At 49.7% G+C, this 16,074-nt stretch overlaps 6 protein-coding genes across 6 annotated transcripts; 5 read left to right on the top strand and 1 right to left on the bottom strand.

Annotated features, from left to right (window-relative positions):
• Nucleotides 1-169: 169 nt before the first annotated feature.
• Nucleotides 170-1,747, top strand: CI109_105035 (argininosuccinate lyase; the record flags this gene model as incomplete). The annotated part of the gene is made up of 1 exon (XM_032005515.1): nucleotides 170-1,747. The coding sequence occupies one exon, from the start codon at nucleotides 170-172 to the stop codon at nucleotides 1,745-1,747; it is 1,578 nt and encodes a 525-aa protein (XP_031860234.1).
• An 844-nt stretch (nucleotides 1,748-2,591) lies between these two features.
• On the top strand, nucleotides 2,592-5,604 carry CI109_105036 (uncharacterized protein; the record flags this gene model as incomplete). The annotated part of the gene is made up of 14 exons (XM_032005514.1): nucleotides 2,592-2,793; nucleotides 2,861-2,936; nucleotides 2,993-3,026; nucleotides 3,102-3,356; nucleotides 3,421-3,498; nucleotides 3,557-3,633; nucleotides 3,701-3,885; nucleotides 3,974-4,149; nucleotides 4,218-4,287; nucleotides 4,354-4,526; nucleotides 4,588-4,682; nucleotides 4,759-4,904; nucleotides 5,412-5,528; nucleotides 5,597-5,604. The coding sequence occupies 14 exons, from the start codon at nucleotides 2,592-2,594 to the stop codon at nucleotides 5,602-5,604; spliced, it is 1,692 nt and encodes a 563-aa protein (XP_031860233.1).
• A 55-nt stretch (nucleotides 5,605-5,659) lies between these two features.
• On the top strand, nucleotides 5,660-7,930 carry CI109_105037 (uncharacterized protein; the record flags this gene model as incomplete). The annotated part of the gene is made up of 5 exons (XM_032005513.2): nucleotides 5,660-5,688; nucleotides 5,765-6,473; nucleotides 6,533-6,826; nucleotides 6,911-7,168; nucleotides 7,223-7,930. 5 exons carry the CDS (start codon nucleotides 5,660-5,662, stop codon nucleotides 7,928-7,930), a joined length of 1,998 nt encoding a protein of 665 aa, XP_031860232.2.
• Nucleotides 7,931-8,312: 382 nt separating this feature from the next.
• Nucleotides 8,313-10,429, top strand: CI109_105038 (uncharacterized protein; the record flags this gene model as incomplete). The annotated part of the gene is made up of 5 exons (XM_032005512.1): nucleotides 8,313-8,405; nucleotides 8,530-8,698; nucleotides 8,762-9,621; nucleotides 9,694-10,025; nucleotides 10,090-10,429. The coding sequence occupies 5 exons, from the start codon at nucleotides 8,313-8,315 to the stop codon at nucleotides 10,427-10,429; spliced, it is 1,794 nt and encodes a 597-aa protein (XP_031860231.1).
• Nucleotides 10,430-10,672: 243 nt separating this feature from the next.
• Nucleotides 10,673-12,634, top strand: CI109_105039 (dihydroorotase, homodimeric type; the record flags this gene model as incomplete). The annotated part of the gene is made up of 5 exons (XM_032005511.1): nucleotides 10,673-10,707; nucleotides 10,844-10,931; nucleotides 11,085-11,244; nucleotides 11,556-11,701; nucleotides 11,978-12,634. 5 exons carry the CDS (start codon nucleotides 10,673-10,675, stop codon nucleotides 12,632-12,634), a joined length of 1,086 nt encoding a protein of 361 aa, XP_031860230.1.
• Nucleotides 12,635-12,786: 152 nt separating this feature from the next.
• Nucleotides 12,787-15,454, bottom strand: CI109_105040 (uncharacterized protein; the record flags this gene model as incomplete). Its single annotated transcript, XM_032005510.2, has 13 exons — nucleotides 12,787-12,912; nucleotides 12,985-13,044; nucleotides 13,107-13,215; nucleotides 13,303-13,698; nucleotides 13,758-13,830; nucleotides 13,881-13,908; nucleotides 13,965-14,032; nucleotides 14,083-14,216; nucleotides 14,280-14,345; nucleotides 14,472-14,586; nucleotides 14,649-14,730; nucleotides 14,858-15,070; nucleotides 15,218-15,454. The coding sequence occupies 13 exons, from the start codon at nucleotides 15,452-15,454 to the stop codon at nucleotides 12,787-12,789; spliced, it is 1,707 nt and encodes a 568-aa protein (XP_031860229.2).
• Between the last annotated feature and the right edge of the window lie 620 nt (nucleotides 15,455-16,074).

The following is a 16,074-nucleotide window of genomic DNA, read 5'->3' on the forward strand; positions in this document are numbered from 1 at the left end:
TATGTCTCTTATCGCAACGATTAGCTCTATTGGACAGATCGGTGCATTTGCCAGACTCGCAGTATCATAACTTGAAATCCCGAAGTCACACAATAGGTAAATGTCTCTTCGCTACTGACTGTCCGCGAGTGATGCTCACACAACGATTTCGTATCAGCCCTCAACCAACATGCCGATCGCCGTCCCTACCCCCCAACTGAACAGCGCCACGCCGTCCACCACCATGAAGGCGAACGGTCATGCCAATCATAACTCCCACGAGGCTGTCGCCTTTACCGAGGCTCGACTTGCATCTGGTCCTCATCCGCTTCAGTTGAAGTATGATTCACTCCCTCAATTGGAACGAGAAACGAGGGAATTCGATCAATACATTCGAATCGACCTGGCTCATCTGGTCATGCTTGCAGAACAGGACATCCTTTCCCCAACTCATGCTCGACAGCTCTTCCCTGCCTTGTTGGAGATCAGAGCCAGAGGTGTCGATGCCGTTGCAATCGATCCAGCACAAGGGACTTTATTGTTGCAGGTTGAAGGAGAGTTGGTCAAGAGGTTAGGCGAAGATGTGGCAGGTCGACTGCACACAGCGAGGAGTAGGATCGATCAAGGTGCTACCGCTCGAAGGATGTACAAGCGTGAAAAATTGATCGTTGTCATGCAGAACAACATCACTCTTCAAGGAATTCTCATCTCGACCGCTGAGAAATACGTCGACACAATCATGCCGACTTACACGCACATGCAGCAAGCTCAACCTAGCACTTTCGGTCATTATCTCCTCTCTATCGCTTCAAGATTGCACGACGATTTCGTTCGATGTGCCTCGGCAATGCAACGTGTCAACAAGAACCCACTCGGTGGTGTCGGTCTCGCTGGGACGTCTTGGCCGATCAATCGTGATCGTACCGCGGGATTGCTCGGTTTCGAAGGATTGATCAACAATTCGAAACTTGCTCGAGAAGCATATTACGCAGCGGAGATTGCCTCTTGTCTCTCATTCACCATGGCGACGCTCAACGATCTCGCTACAGACTTGCATATCTGGTCTTCAACCGAATTCGGTATGGTTGAACTAGACGATTCGTTCTGCTCAACCTCGAGTATCTTCCCTCAAAAGAAGAACCCCGTCTGTCTCGAAGTCATCAAGTTGGCGGCGGGCGCTGCAATCAATTGGGGTGGATCGGCTTTGGCAGCATTCCGATGCGAAGGAACGGGTGATCAGGCGATGAGAACGGTGCCTCTTCTCGACGAAGCATTCGAAACTACAAAAGGGATGTTGGAGTTGGCTGGTGGAATCATCGAGACTATCATTGTCAAGGACAGGAGGATGGCCGAGATCTTGCAGAAAAGTTGGTGTACAACCAGTAATCTCGCGGATGTCTTGGTCAGGGAGAAAGGTCTCTCTTATAGACAAGCTCATCATGCCGTCGCTCGTCTGGTCCGCTTATGTGAGGTTGGCCAAGTCGCAAGGGACCAGGTCACTCCGGACCTCCTCCAGCAGGCCTCGATGGAGACTTTGGGCAGGAGCCTGAAAATGGGGAAGGAAGAACTGCTCGCCACCCTTGATCCAGTAGAGTTCGTTAAGACCAGGATCAGTAGAGGTGCTCCTGGCCCAATAGAGGTGCGAAGGTTAGTGGAAGAGAGTCGAGACGATGTTCAGGAAGATGAGGCATGGTTGTCAGAGCTCAAGGCGAGGTTGGTTAGTGCCGAAGTGGAGCTCCAGAAGGCCATCGAGGAGATCATGGCTTAGATCAGATCATGTTATACATTGTCGCTGTTTTATGTCCTGTACGATCATTACGGTGATGGCTCTCCCATTCTTGTGCTAAAGATGTCATATTGGATGCATAATACAGTATATTTGTCATGATAGGCGATCAGCTTGTCCATGAGTCGCGAAGTGGAAGTGCAAACAAGATTGATGGCTGAAGACTTGAAGCAGACTGCCACGAACGAGGAAATAGTAGTAGTCGGGGTCCTACCTTCTGTATTGAGGCAATGATCCGTTTCCGGATCCGAACGCCCGGTTGCGCAATGTCCGAACAACCGCCAGTGGGAGCACCCAGCCCATCCAAATTCGGTCCTTCTCCTACTTGTCAGGAATACTAAAACGGTCATTAGGCCTCTCGGTGGTCCTTCCTTCCAGGTATCCATAACCTACCTTCATAGTGCATTGATTAGGTAGTGTGTCGGACTCAACTCCACCCCGCAAGTAGGCCTCCGGGACATCAGTCAGTCCAACACGAGACCAAATCGTTATCTGTTCCTCGGCGAAAATCCGATTAGTCGGAGTTGGCCGATCACTGGCGGACTCTGTCCGCTTTCCTCTGTACTTGTATAGTGGTGGATTCGGTCCTGAAGCCTATCTCGAGATGTCGAGCGCTCGCACTCGCTAACTTGGGCGATGTAGCCTGAAATGGTCATGGTTGTGACTCTACTAATAACCGCTCTACCCGCATTTGTGATGTATTCATCATGTCCGTCCTCTGACACCAACATCCTCTCACCAAGGCAGCCCACATTCCCATCTTCGCACTTGTACGGTATATCAGTATAGAGCTATACACACAGAGAACACACATAATCTTTCCGATATGAGTACCGCTCTCGAGGAAGGTGTACACGACAGTACCAAATCTAACCACGACGGTATTCCGGACAAGAATGTCGATCCTCAGTCAGGCGCCGTGATAGAGAAGAAAAGTCGAGCGGAGAGGTTGTTCATCCTTCGACTGGATCTGATCCTCTTGATCTACATTTGTGTTTCACAGGTCATGAAGGGCTTAGATCAGCAAAGTGAGTCGAATCACGGCCGTGGCCTCTAGAAAGACTGGGTTATTGATTGTTGGGTCCATTCGTTAAGATATGTCCGCTGCGTATGTGTCCGGTCTAAAGGAGGATCTCGGGGTAAAGGGGAACGAGTACAACTACTTTACAACGTGAGATTCCTCCCACCGCTCAGTCGCTGCACATCACTGATCACACTCCGCGATAGTTACTTCAACGTCGGCTACTGTCTCTTCGTCATTGTGAGTGCAGTCTTCGCCGATCGACTTCACATACTACACAACGCGCAGCTCAGCTGAGTCACCTTGACTACTCAGCCATCCCAAATTACGATGACATGGATGCGACCCTCTTTGTGGTTACCTTTCCTCGAGATGTGCTGGGGTATCCTCACCATTGGTCTGTACAAAGTCCAGTCTGCCAAACAGATCTACGCCTTTAGAGCCTTTATCGGTGCATTTGAAGCATCGGCCTACCCTGGTGCTATCACCTTGTTAATGAGCTGGTATACACCTTGGGAGTTGGCGTTGCGAATTGCGTTTTATCACAGTTCCCAATGGGTGGGCAGTATGGTGAATACACTCTTTATGGCATTGGTGGTTTACTGGGACAGAAGCTGATTGCGCATGTCAAAAGCTTGCTGGTGGTCTGCAAGCCGCCATCTACAACGGACTGAATGGAAAGAACGGTATCGCTGGTTGGCGATGGATGTTTGTGAGTTCCGATCTTCGATCGAATCTATTGCTATTAGAGCTGATCTGTGTTCGGACAGATCATTGACGGTATCATGACCCTCGTCATCGCCGCTATGGGTGTTTTCCTCATCCCAGATTTCCCTTCTAAACCAAAGTACGTCACATCCATTCCGACCTGGACCTTAAGATTGAGTACTGAACCTCAGTCCGTCGTACTGTAGCCCTTGGTCCTTCTGGCTTAAAGAGAAACACATCACCCTTGCCAAAGAGCGGAGTCTTCGGTTCCGGAGAGCGACCAATAAGCGATTCACCTTTGATTCAGTCAAGAGAGCGGTCAAGCAACCGCCCATCTATCTTTTCCCAACGCTGTACATCATTGCGCAGCTATCGCAACAAGGTTACCTCTGTGCGTACTGCAGTCGGCAGTGATTCGCGCTGGATAATACATTTCTTGTGAACATGTTCGCTGACAATGAGTGAGATATTGTGCGCAGATTTCAATCTCTGGCTCAAATCTCTAAAGCATGCAGACGGAACACCAGTGTGGAGTGTCGCTCAAGTCAATGCCCTTCCAATTGGAGGCTACGCCATTGGGATTGTCTGTGTTTGGGGATGGGGATACTTGTCTGATCTACTGAGGTCACGTTGGATCGTCATCATGGCGCAAGTGGTAGGTCCTCACTTCCGAACCTATCTTGATAATTTCGTCGATTCTGATAAGTTCTCACTATGCGACAGGTCCTTGGTTTGATTCCCGGTATCATCATGTCAATCTGGGACGTACCTATCGGTGCTAAATACTTTTCCTGTCAGTTTTGGATCTCTGCTCGAAATGATGCCTATGATTAACTGAAACATGTCAATTGGTCCGCAGACTTCCTATGCTTCACGTTCATCTCAACAAGTCCACCACTTTTCGCTTGGTTATCCGACATGACGCCTCATGATGCGGAACAAAGAGCTTTCATCATCGGTTGCTGTACTGCCGGTTGGTACGCTGTAAACAGTTGGGCGAACGTTCTCATCTGGCCAGCAAGTAAGGCTCCTGTAAGTCGCCTTCGGTATTACACAGATACAGTCGTACTGATCGGGACGGTGATGCATGTAGCATTACCCTCACGCTTGGCAAGTCACCATCGCCTTGTGGATCGTCACAGCTTGTGAAGTCATGTTGATCCTGTACATCGACAAGAGATACATGCGGTGAGTTTCAGCTAGTTGATTAGCAGCTCACAAGACATGTCTTGATCATGCTGTAATGCTGACGCGAAAAGCTCAGCCCTCGCAACCAAAAGATGGCTCAGTTGATCTACGAGGAAACCAACCAAGGTCAAGCAGCATTAGGCATCGACATCGACAACGACAATTCACGGGATGACAATGATTCAGAGGACGGAGACAGAAAGCCCAAGAACGACGAGCATAGTACTCATGATATCGTACCCGTGCAGTCAAACAGTCGATCTCACTAGTAACCGGAGGCGTTGCGCGTGATACATCTGTTCTTTGTTTGATAAGGAAATATGTGAAGATGAAATGGTGTAATGGAGAAAAGGGGACAAGCCCATTACAGGACAAGTTGTTTGACTATATATCGTTTGGTTTACAGTGTCATCATGCATATGGGTGACTAAGCATGATGGTACCGTGCTCGTTGGTAGTAATCGGTAACTTGTAAACATGTCATCGATGGTTGATAAGAGAAAGATGCATAAACATTGCTAACTCAGGTAACGTACGTCACCGGGAGGAGCGTTAAACTCAAGCTGCAGAAGAATCCCAGATAAGCTGGGGCCAGCCGGACTCTAGTTAGCCCTGAGTGTATCTTGCTTTCGGACTGTAACATCCGTCCATCGGACCGAGATTGCCATACTCACACAGATCTTTGTTCTCCCTTCTGCCTACTCGAGGTACATAACTGTATCAATTTAGTCGGTAGCAGTGGACATGGTGCGAAGAGGATCACAAGGAGGAGCAAGAAGGCGAAGGTCAAGTTCGCCCTCACTTGCTTTGCAAGCTTGCAAGCGATGTTATTCCAGAAAGCGCAAGGTGGGTCCGACTTGCTCTTTCTTCGAGATACGTACCACCATTGGATGACTGATTTTTTTCGCAATCAGTGCGATAGAGTACAACCTCGATGTACAGCATGTGTTCAGGCCGACGTACCATGTGAAGTTGAAATGAAAGGCGGTGACAGATCTCTTATCTCGTAAGTTACCCTTGTCTATCTGGACCCAAAGCTTATATTGATTGAACGTGTGATCAAGTCAGATCAATGACCTCAGAACGACTACTACAGAACTACAGAAACGTATCGACTGGTTACAACGTTTCGTCTCCAACTCAGATCCTTCTTTAAGCAATATAGCCGAACTTCCAACGGGGACTGAATTGTCGATGTCACCCTTGTCTACACAATCTGCTGTACCGTCACCATCCCAATCGGAAGCTAATCCACCAATCTCGACATCTTCCTCTCACTACTACCACATTCATAATCAACCCCAACATGAACAGCATGAGCAGCGATCCATAGCCATACAACCATCATCAAGCTCGGCGCCACCTTTCAACCCGGTCGAGACCGGCCTAAACCAGAATACCCTTATATCAATCACATTGAACGATACTTGGCGAGATCTACCGTCCCTCCCTCATACCGCCATTCCTACATCAGCTTCCGACTTGCCCAATCTTCCCTCTCTCCCTATCGCAACCTTGAAGGTCAAAGAATGGCTAGCAAACCTGAATCAATCATACCACTGTGTGCAGAGCGACGAGATGCTCGTCGATCTTCAACACGTTTACGGAGGAAATGGGATGATTGACACAACTCTGGCTGCTAGCAGGTTTAGGGTTTTCGCGGTATTGTATATTGCAGAGGTGGGGAAGTTGAAAGTCGATGAACATGGACTGGGAGATTGGGAACTCGCAAGGTTATACAAGAGTTTAGCACTAAGGGATCTATCGAACGTCACTCAACATGAGGATTTAGTGAGTCAAGGTCAGATCCTTTGACTGTCGCTGAGCCTCAACGGAACCCGAACTCGCAGACTACAGTTCAAGCTTTGGCATTGCTTTGCCTGTTAAACTATTACGAGCCAGGTGGTCCGAACCAAGCATTGCTTGTATCCCTCGCCATGCGAACAGCAGTGATCATCAACCTCCATCGAAGAGACCAAGTCTATCTCCCTACAGTCGCTCCGAGTTTCGCAACCGAGACGGAACTCCAAGCTCACAACGAAAGGAGGAAAAACATCTTCTGGGCGTTGTACTGTCTCGATAGGTTGTCCATGTTCACACAGGGTCATCCACCCTGTATCAGAGATTGTGATGTGGATGTCGAGGTGAGTAGATCTAGATTTGTTTCATATGCTGCCTTGCTCTGAGGAAAAGTGTACACGCTCGACTGACACTCGATCCTGAATAAGCTTCCTTCTGTTCCTTCACCGTCAGCCGGAGGTCTGGTCGCTTTCCCAGAAATCTTTGGAGGGCACAATATCCGTCTGCGACGATTATACGGCAAGATACAGGAATCTTTCTATGCTGTCTCGGTCAGACCTGATCAGCCCATGTCAGAGAGCGAAGCCATCGTTAAGGATTATGTCAGAGAGATCGAGGAGTGGTACAACTCGAATCCGATGAGGTCGGCTTATGTACCTATTTCAGATGCTACCATCGCTCGACAGGTGAGTATGGGACGTTTCAAAAAGGCGTGCTTAACACTGAGAGAACGTGATCAGGTGATTGACGACATATCATATCATCAAATGATCCTGGCCATTCATCGTCCATCACCGTTAATCCCCCACATCCCCTCGAGTTTCGTCCACACCCTTCTCGCATCGGCCAGTATCTCCCTAGATCTATATCGACATTACTGGTCTCGAAAACAAGTCCTGATCGTTTGGACACATCTATACCAAATCTTCACCTCGTGTACGACACTCCTATACGCATATTGCGAATGTAGGATGAGAGCTGATCTCACTGAAGTGCCGGAAGAAGAAGTGAGGAGGAGGATCTCAGAGTGCAGGGATCTCTTATCGAGATTCGGACCTACTTGGCCGGATTCGACAAGATATCAGGTCATGTTTGATACCCTTGCTCAGTATTTCGACACGACTACGGAAGAGATCTCACCAACGACGACGACGAGGACGACAGCCTCTACCGAACCTGCTACTACTATCAGTAGTGGGTATGTGAACGGTGAACCGGTTGGGACCGGTTTCGACACCCACTCGGTCTTTGACGTACTCAGCGAGACAACGACGATTGGTCAGAGTGCTGGGCCCTTGTCGTCTCATGGGAATGGTGATAGTGACCTCTTGGTGCACGCGTTTGGGAATGGCAGTACGACAAATACCGTGGAGTACATGGGGGAGTATTCACCGAGTACAATTATGCGGGGATTCTGGGTCGAGAATGCTGTTCCGAATGCTGGATAAATGTAGTCTTATTGTAGAGCCTTCCTTCTAACACTGTTGCATCTAAGTATGGGTAGAATAGGCAACATCATGTTGAAGCTCTCGAATCATGACGTCCGACAATCCGGTCAAGGATGTATCGCTGTACCGTGCCGGTACCCGAACTCGCAATACAGTTTACAATGCGTTCCTGAATCCTCGCTCCCCGCAAAATCTACTCTACCTCTTCAACAAATATTGAACGCAACGTAACGTTATCCCAGTAGATACTGTAATTAATATCAAGTATAGATGAGACACTCGAGATAGCACATCAACATTATCACCACAGACAGACCATATCGCAGAGCTCTACTCCGTACGACTACATCAACTACAGTCAAAGTCTGAGTCGGCGTCGGTCATGAGGGTAGCTGTGATAGGTTCCGGTCTGGCGGGACTGACCACTGCTTATTTCCTCCGTCGACAAGGGGTGGAAGTGTGGTTGATAGAGAAGGTGAGTGTGGCTACGTAGTGCTGCTACAGCACATTGAACGAGCAGTCATACAACGTGTCCTGTCTCGGTATATGGAGCCGAGGGGATAGGGGTGGGTCAGAGCTGATGGTATGATGTTGGTCAGTCGCCCAAACTCGGTTTCCATTCCCAGTCTGTGGACGTCACTCCACAAGAGGTGGACGAGAAGGAAGATGTGAAGGGGAACGCAACAGGTTCACATTCGAGGAACAGCGAAGATGAAAAGGACGACTCACGGTGGATTGTGGATGTACCAATGAGAGGCTTCCAAGGAGGTAGGTGCTCTATTGCCCTGACCTCATCTACAATTGTTGACATGATTTTCTGGGTGGACACAGGTTACTACCCCTTGTTATTGTCGCTATACTCGCATCTCGGTATACCGTTCAGACGGACGAATTACACCTACTCCTTCACTTCCTCTTCGACATACTTCATCCACTCTGGTTCTTCAGGCTTTTCCATCCCCTCTCTCCCCTCATCAGCATACACTTCGCCCTTCGCTTTCATCCACCATTTGCTTTCGTTTCTTGGAGTAGCGCTATGCTATATCCTCTTAGTCGTACTGTCTTTCATGGCATGGCACGATGTTCTTCCTCCTAGCTTGACGGAAAATGATCTCACTTTACGCGAATTTACGACCAACCTGACCGCCTTTCTCGCGCGACCTATCGCCATCCCTCTCATCGGATATTCACCATGGACTCCGCTCGGGGAAGTCTTCGAATCATTCGTGGGGACTATCGTCCTCCCCCTCTTTTCGGCAGTGGGGACGATGACTTCGTCAGATGTATGGTCTGTACCTGTCCGGGTAGTACTGGACTATATCCACCAGACATTAGGAACGGATCATTACCATTTCGATAAAGGATACTCTGCCGCCGACGTGGCAAGTCGACTCTCTGCTCCCGTAAAAGCCCAGGGGAAGGACTATGTTCGAGTGGGAACAGAAATCACAGGGTTGGAATATGCGATAGGAGGTGGGGTCAGAGTCAAGTTGCGAACTGTGTCAGCTTCCACAGAAGATGGAGGAGAGGAAGAGGGGCTGAGAGTGGATAAGGTGGTTTTGGCAACGCAGGCGAGTGTGGCCAAGATGCTGTTGAGTGGGTTGGAGAAGAGTCTCAAAGAATGGGGAGAGGAGAAAGAGAAGGTGAAAGTTGGGGTGATGAGGAATGCTCTGGGGAAAGTCCAGTACAGAGTGAGTGAAGCGGTGCACAGAATTCATAGTTGGTCGGTCTTTATCGCCCACTGTGCTAACGATTGATCACAGGAAACCATAGTGATTACACATAGAGATACATCCATCCTTCCCCCTATCGCGAACCGAAGAGATATCAACCTATTCCTCCCGCCGGCATCAGCTTCATCCTCTTCCTCTCGCCGAACCAAATCACCATCTTCGCCGTCGCTCCCTTCTAATCACAACCTTTCACAACATACAGCATCCACACCGCTGTTCGACCCCTCTGAGAAGGGGATATATACCATGGCGACGCAGATCATACAGTCTCCAAGAGGTGATCTCGAGCCTGTTCTGCAGACTACTAATCCGGTGATACCCATCAACCCCAACAAAGTACTGAGTATATCAAGGCTGGAGCGGTACGTCAAATCTTGCTACAAGCATCGGTACTCCCTTTGGGTTTCACTGCTGACGTGTTCGCAGTGCTCTGCCCCTGAAACGACCGACCGAGACCATCCACGCGTTAAGACCAAATTCACCAAATTCCCTAGTCTACCTAGTCGGTTCGTACGCTTATCCGGGTATACCATTACTAGAAGGTTGTGTCGGCAGCGCCAAGCTTGCGGTGGAGAACATACTAGCGTCGGACAAAGCTGCTCGAGAGAAGGTTGCTAAACTAGATGGATCTGCGAAGAAGGAGAAGAAGAGAGTGGGATGGTTTGCCTGGCAGCGAGGAGGTTTAGGGGTCGGTGATGTGGATTGGGATGTGGGACGGGGTAGTAGAATAGTTAGAATATGGAGATGGCGACGGAAAGAGCAATGAGATCGGTAGAAGTGTATAGTACTTGCAAAGGGATTTGACTTTGGGATGCATTGTCTATAACATAGCTCTACAAACTCAATCTTGTCAAGGGGAGGCGTTATCGATATCTGTCCGCCACGGAGTTGTCCGTTAAACTCGACTTTGAGTGGAGGATCCGGAGGATCCAACTTTTTAACTGGATGTTGACGTTTATCTTTCACTTGATCACATCTTATCCCATTGTACATCACTATTCACTTCATCATGTCAGACGAGATCACCCTCCCAGCTCCTGCAGAGTGAGTCATATTCTCTACGACGGCCAAGTAATCTCTTCACATCCCGGTCGGAGCTATCCAATTGCGAACCCCTCCTCGCGACTTGCGCAGATACCGATACGATACGACACAATGCTGATTCTTCACTGTTACATAGTTTCCATGTCCATGTTCGACAAGGCAAGATGTGCGAGCTCGTCACGCCGCAAGTTGCCAAAGGCGGTGTGAAGACGGCATATGTCATGGTGCGTTGGCTAGTTCCATCTTTACGGTGTCTCCTGAAACGCTCTACCTACATATCTCCCACTGTCTATTTCGTTCGCGTTCCTTGTCTCCATACACGCTTGACGACGCTAGACAACTATGATCCATGCTGATCTCTAAGCCAAATCGCATAGCCCAACCTCGTCCCACCACTCACGTCCACCGACTCCGTCGTCGCCTACAAAGCAGAGCTCGAGCGAATCGATCCCAGCGTCGAATGGCTCATGACTCTGTATTTACATCCGGAAGTCACGCCTGATGAGATTAGGAAAGCGGCGAAGGCGGGAATCAAGGGTGAGTCTGGGCTTGCATGCGAGCTTGATTGCAGTTATGAGTGCGAGGGTATCGAGGAGAGGTTGAAGGACTTGTGGGAATGGACAAGTTGAGATGGGCAAAGCCCGGTGGACAATGGGCTGTACACGGTAGGAATGATGGAGGAGGAAGTCCGGCTGGAACGTTCTGCAGGTGTTAGGGATCTTGGTGGTCACGCCGGAGATGCCTTTTCTCCACCTCCTGACAGCCCGGCCTTCAGCCTCAGCCCCCCCTTGATCAGTCGGGAAAGTACCGCAACAAGCTCAATTGGGCTAACTCGTTCACCTTCACAGGCGTCAAATCTTACCCTCGAGGTGTCACCACCAACTCCAACTCTGGTATCGAAGATTATGGGGTCTACTACCCCGTATTCAAGGCTATGGAGGAGGAGGGACTGGTGCTCAACCTACATGGAGAGGTGCCCAGCGATGCTGAGAAAGTGAGTGAGCCGGACAAGCTGTGGCTGGATTGAGTCCCTCTGCGAATCGAGTGTGGCGTGGCGTCACAACGTGCGGGTAATGTCTGGTGCTCATTGCGGCATTGACTTTGCCATTCTGGGTGATCCATTAAGACGTTGATGTTGCACCTCCAAGTGCCCTCAACCCCTTACCCGGCACACCACTGTCTAGCTTCCTCGCCTTGGTCTCCCCCTTCGACATCGGCCTCGTTCGTCGCCAGAGTGGACTTTCGCTGATACAACCCTTTCTCCCATCAGAACATCTCCGTGCTCAACGCCGAAGTGCATTTCCTTCGACATCTCGAGACCCTCGCACACGATTTCCCCAAACTCCGTATCGTGCTCGAACACGCCACCACCTCCGCTGCCATAACGACCGTCTCCTCCCTCCCTTCCAACGTCGCATGCAGTATCACAGCACACCATCTCTTCTTGACAATAGACGAAGTGGCGCCTCAACCTCATCATTTCTGTAAACCAATTGCGAAAGAACCTAAAGACAGAAAGGCTTTACAAGATGCTGTGAAGAGTGGGAATCCTAAATTCTTCCTTGGAAGCGATTCAGCTCCTCATCCCCTCAGTAGCAAATCACCATCTATCACACAGACTCAGACAGAGGATGGATCACCTTCCACCTCTGTATCAGCTTGTGCGGCGGGTGTATATACCTCCCCGATATTGATACCACTCGTCGCTACCCTGTTGGAATCGTTCGGCGCACTTGATAAACTCCAGGGTTTCGTCAGCGATCACGGAAGAACATTTTACGGTATCCCAGCGAAAGAAGGACAACAGCTCAAACTTAGAAAGACAAAAGATGATGAGGGGTTGGTGAGAGGGACGTTCAAGGGCGATGGAGTGGAAGTATTGCCTTTCTGGGCTGGGAAGAAGCTGGCTTGGCAGATTGTCGAGTAATTGTCGTGTCAATATGATATGCATAACGGCCTAACTAAGATGATCTTGTGAAAATGCAATGTATCAAACGCAACTCCTATTCCTGTTTCTCTGTCTCGAATATTATGCTATCGGTCTCCATCCAACTTTTCCCCCCTCCGTCGCCCTTAGACTTATGCCGTCGAGACACCAAAGTTGACACCTTGGGCCAAGGGCAACTTGTTCGAGTAGTTGACAGTTGCAGCTGACCACCTAACGTATTGCTTCCAAGCATCACCTCCAGACTCTCGACCCCATCCCTGTGCGTGAAAACAACCGAATCATCAGCCTCGGCAGGGGATAGACCTTCTCAACATTCCAGCGGCACTCACGGTTGACTTGTTGCCTCCAAACCCTGCACCGATCTCTGCACCACTCGTACCCACGTTGATCTGAGTGGGAAGTCGCATCAGCTGAAATGCCGACCGCCTAAACTGATAGGTGATCTACTCACGTTGACGATACCACAGTCAGAACCTTCAGGTCCAAGCCACTTGCCCATGTTTTGGACAGAAGTAGTGAATAGTGAACTCGACAATCCTTGAGGGACAGAGTTGTTCAACCTACGTAGGGACTTGAGTCAGCTTTGCTTCTTCTTTAGAAACCGCACATCATTCCACAAGCTGTTTGTGCGTGCATAGGAGACTCACTCAATCGCCTCGTCCAACGTCTCAAACTCTGCCACATACAAGATCGGTGCGAAGACTTCTTCCTTCCAGCACGGATCATCTTTCTTTGGTCTGACAACAGTCGGCCAAACCCAATTACCACCTTCGAGCGCCTTATCACCATCTTGGATTCTTCCCGATCGCTTAGTGAGAATCTCGCCACCTCGCGAGCTCACAGCTGAGAGCGTAGCTTCGTATTTCTCAACAGCGGCTTGGTTGTGCATTGGTCCGATCAACGTGGCGGTGTCGAGAGGGTCACCGACGATGAGATGAGGGTTCGGTTGGGCAGCATCGTAGATTGGTAAGAGTTTGGAGAGGAAGTCTTTGGCAATGGACTTGTGAAGAAGTAATCGTCGAGTGGAAGTACATCGTTGACCACTAGGAGATGAAGGGGAGATCAGCTCAATGGTGAAATATTACAAAGCCTTGCAACTCACGCAGTGCCCACAGCAGCGAAGAGTACACCCTGGAGGGCAAGGGAGAGATCGGCATCGGCATCGACAATGACGGCTGTGGGAAGTCAGCCATGCTCCGATGACGTCTTGAGAGGCTTGACTCACCGTTGTTTCCTCCCAACTCGAGGATACTCTGTTAAAACGAACAATCAGCAGGGTGCCAAAATCATCATCGTGCCGACCACTTACCTTGCCGAATCTTTCTTGTACAGCCTTTCCGACTTCCTTGCCTACCTTCTCACTCCCGGTAAAGCTCACTGCGCACATCAGTCACCCGACCAACGGATAGTCGCAACATATCACTCACCAAGGGGAATGTCCTCGCTACCGACGATGGTCTTGCCAACATCAACACCGCCACAAACGAGAGCTGCTACAGCCCCTGGGAGACCATGCTTCTCGAGGACGGGCTGGATAAGTCGCGTGACAGCGATGGATGTGCTAGGTGCGGAATAGCTACGTTAGCCATACCCGAGTCCGTCGAGGTAGCCGTCCAAGACTTACAGGGGTGTGGAAGGGGCGGGCTTCCAGATGGTAGAGTTACCAGTGGCGAGTGCGATAGTGAGGTTCCTACGGGCGAATCAGCTTCCAGTCAAACCTGTCTATGGGGAGAACTCACCATCCCTACAAGAGTTCAAGGCCAACCGGAATCACGAATTAGCTAGCTCCCGGAATCACCTCTTCATCTCAACTCACATAGACTGCCACCTGCGATCCCAAGTCAGTAAATAGATACCCGCACCTCGAGGAGAATGACTCACTGGGAAGTTGAATGCAGACAAGATACCAACGACACCAAGTGGGTTAGGGACTGTGTCGCAGTGTCAGTGAGCTGACCCAGAGCATGGTACCTGCTCGTTGTACTCGACTCACTTTCGTAAATGACATGTTCGGGTCTTTCACTTGGCAACACTCGTCCGCTCATTGTTCTCGACAAACCTGTAGCCAAGTCGCACTAAGTCGTGAAGAGATGTATCAGCCTCGCACAGCTTCGAGGACTTCCAAACCAGCGATGCCGGTTTCCCTTCATACCTCGTCATAGCCCCTCAAGGTATTACTGCTGCTGAAGAAGAACCACTCACACAGTCGATAAACTCCTGAACCTCGCCTTTCCCTTCACTCTTGATCTTGCCCATCTCGAGACTGACAAGATCTCCCAATTCTCCAACTTTCGCCTCGAGCGCTTGTCTTATTTGTCGGACCAACTCGCCTCGTTTTGGAGCTGGCATGCGGCGGATAATACGTGAGGCAGAGAGGGAAGCGGAGATGGTTGCGTTCGTTTCGGAGATTGTACCCTACAAAAGAAGATGGATGTGTGTTAGTGAGTAGACTGGACGATCTTAGTATCTGACGAATGGGCTGGTGAAGTCACGATGCGGTTTATAGCTCTCCTCCCCGTTTTAAGCCGACCCTCACACGTGAAGGGAAGCGGTCTCACTCACAGTCTTGATCCTACCAAGGACCTCACCCGTTGCCGGACATTTCGAGATCAACTCCTCTCCTGAACCCTTCCACTCGCCATCAAATACACCAGGTATCGCGACCGACGTATCTGTAGGTAAGTCCAACGCGCTCAGAACACGCTGAGCACGAGTGGATATGAGTCGTGCTTGTGATTGGGACATTGTAAAAGAACGAAGATGAAGAGGGGTGGTGAGACGAAGTCTGTTCAAGAGCATGTTGAAAGATAAAAAGTAGAGTTGAAAGTATATGTCAGTGGTATTTGTACTGATACTTGATCAAGAGTAACGGATCGAGTCGATGCATAAAAGAAAGAAAGGAAGGACGGTCTTCTCCATTGCATTGCGCAGCAAGGTAGTTTGTCGAGTACAGTGCTACGAGCACGAGCACGAGCACGAGCACAAGCAAGCATCATCTGATATTCTCTGTTATGAAACGCGCTGTTGCATTTACGCCATTTAACCGGGTCAACACCCGAGTTTATCTAACAGCGCGCCATACGCTATCAGCGCGGGTCCAGATCAAATCTCGCTTAAAAGCCAAGTTTATCATTCAATCTTTCGAATGGCTCTCTTCTAGTTTCATCCATGATACCATATCGCAATGCGTAAGTGGAGCTGCAGCTCGAGCTCGGTCAAAACCGTCAAGTCGACTCGATTATACTCGATGCATCTCAGGTGTTCTGCAGCTGCTAATGTTTGTTCGCGCATGAAGGAGGATACATCGCACAGCAACGTAAACTAAAATACCAGTCCCTACGACTCTGATCAACAGAGACAAGAGACATAATAAAACTCCAAATGCTATGTAAGGACATAGTGAGACACCCCTCGGGGGT

Source organism: Kwoniella shandongensis, chromosome 9 (genome assembly GCF_008629635.2).
Source record: "Kwoniella shandongensis chromosome 9, complete sequence".
Classification (NCBI taxonomy): domain Eukaryota; kingdom Fungi; phylum Basidiomycota; class Tremellomycetes; order Tremellales; family Cryptococcaceae; genus Kwoniella; species Kwoniella shandongensis.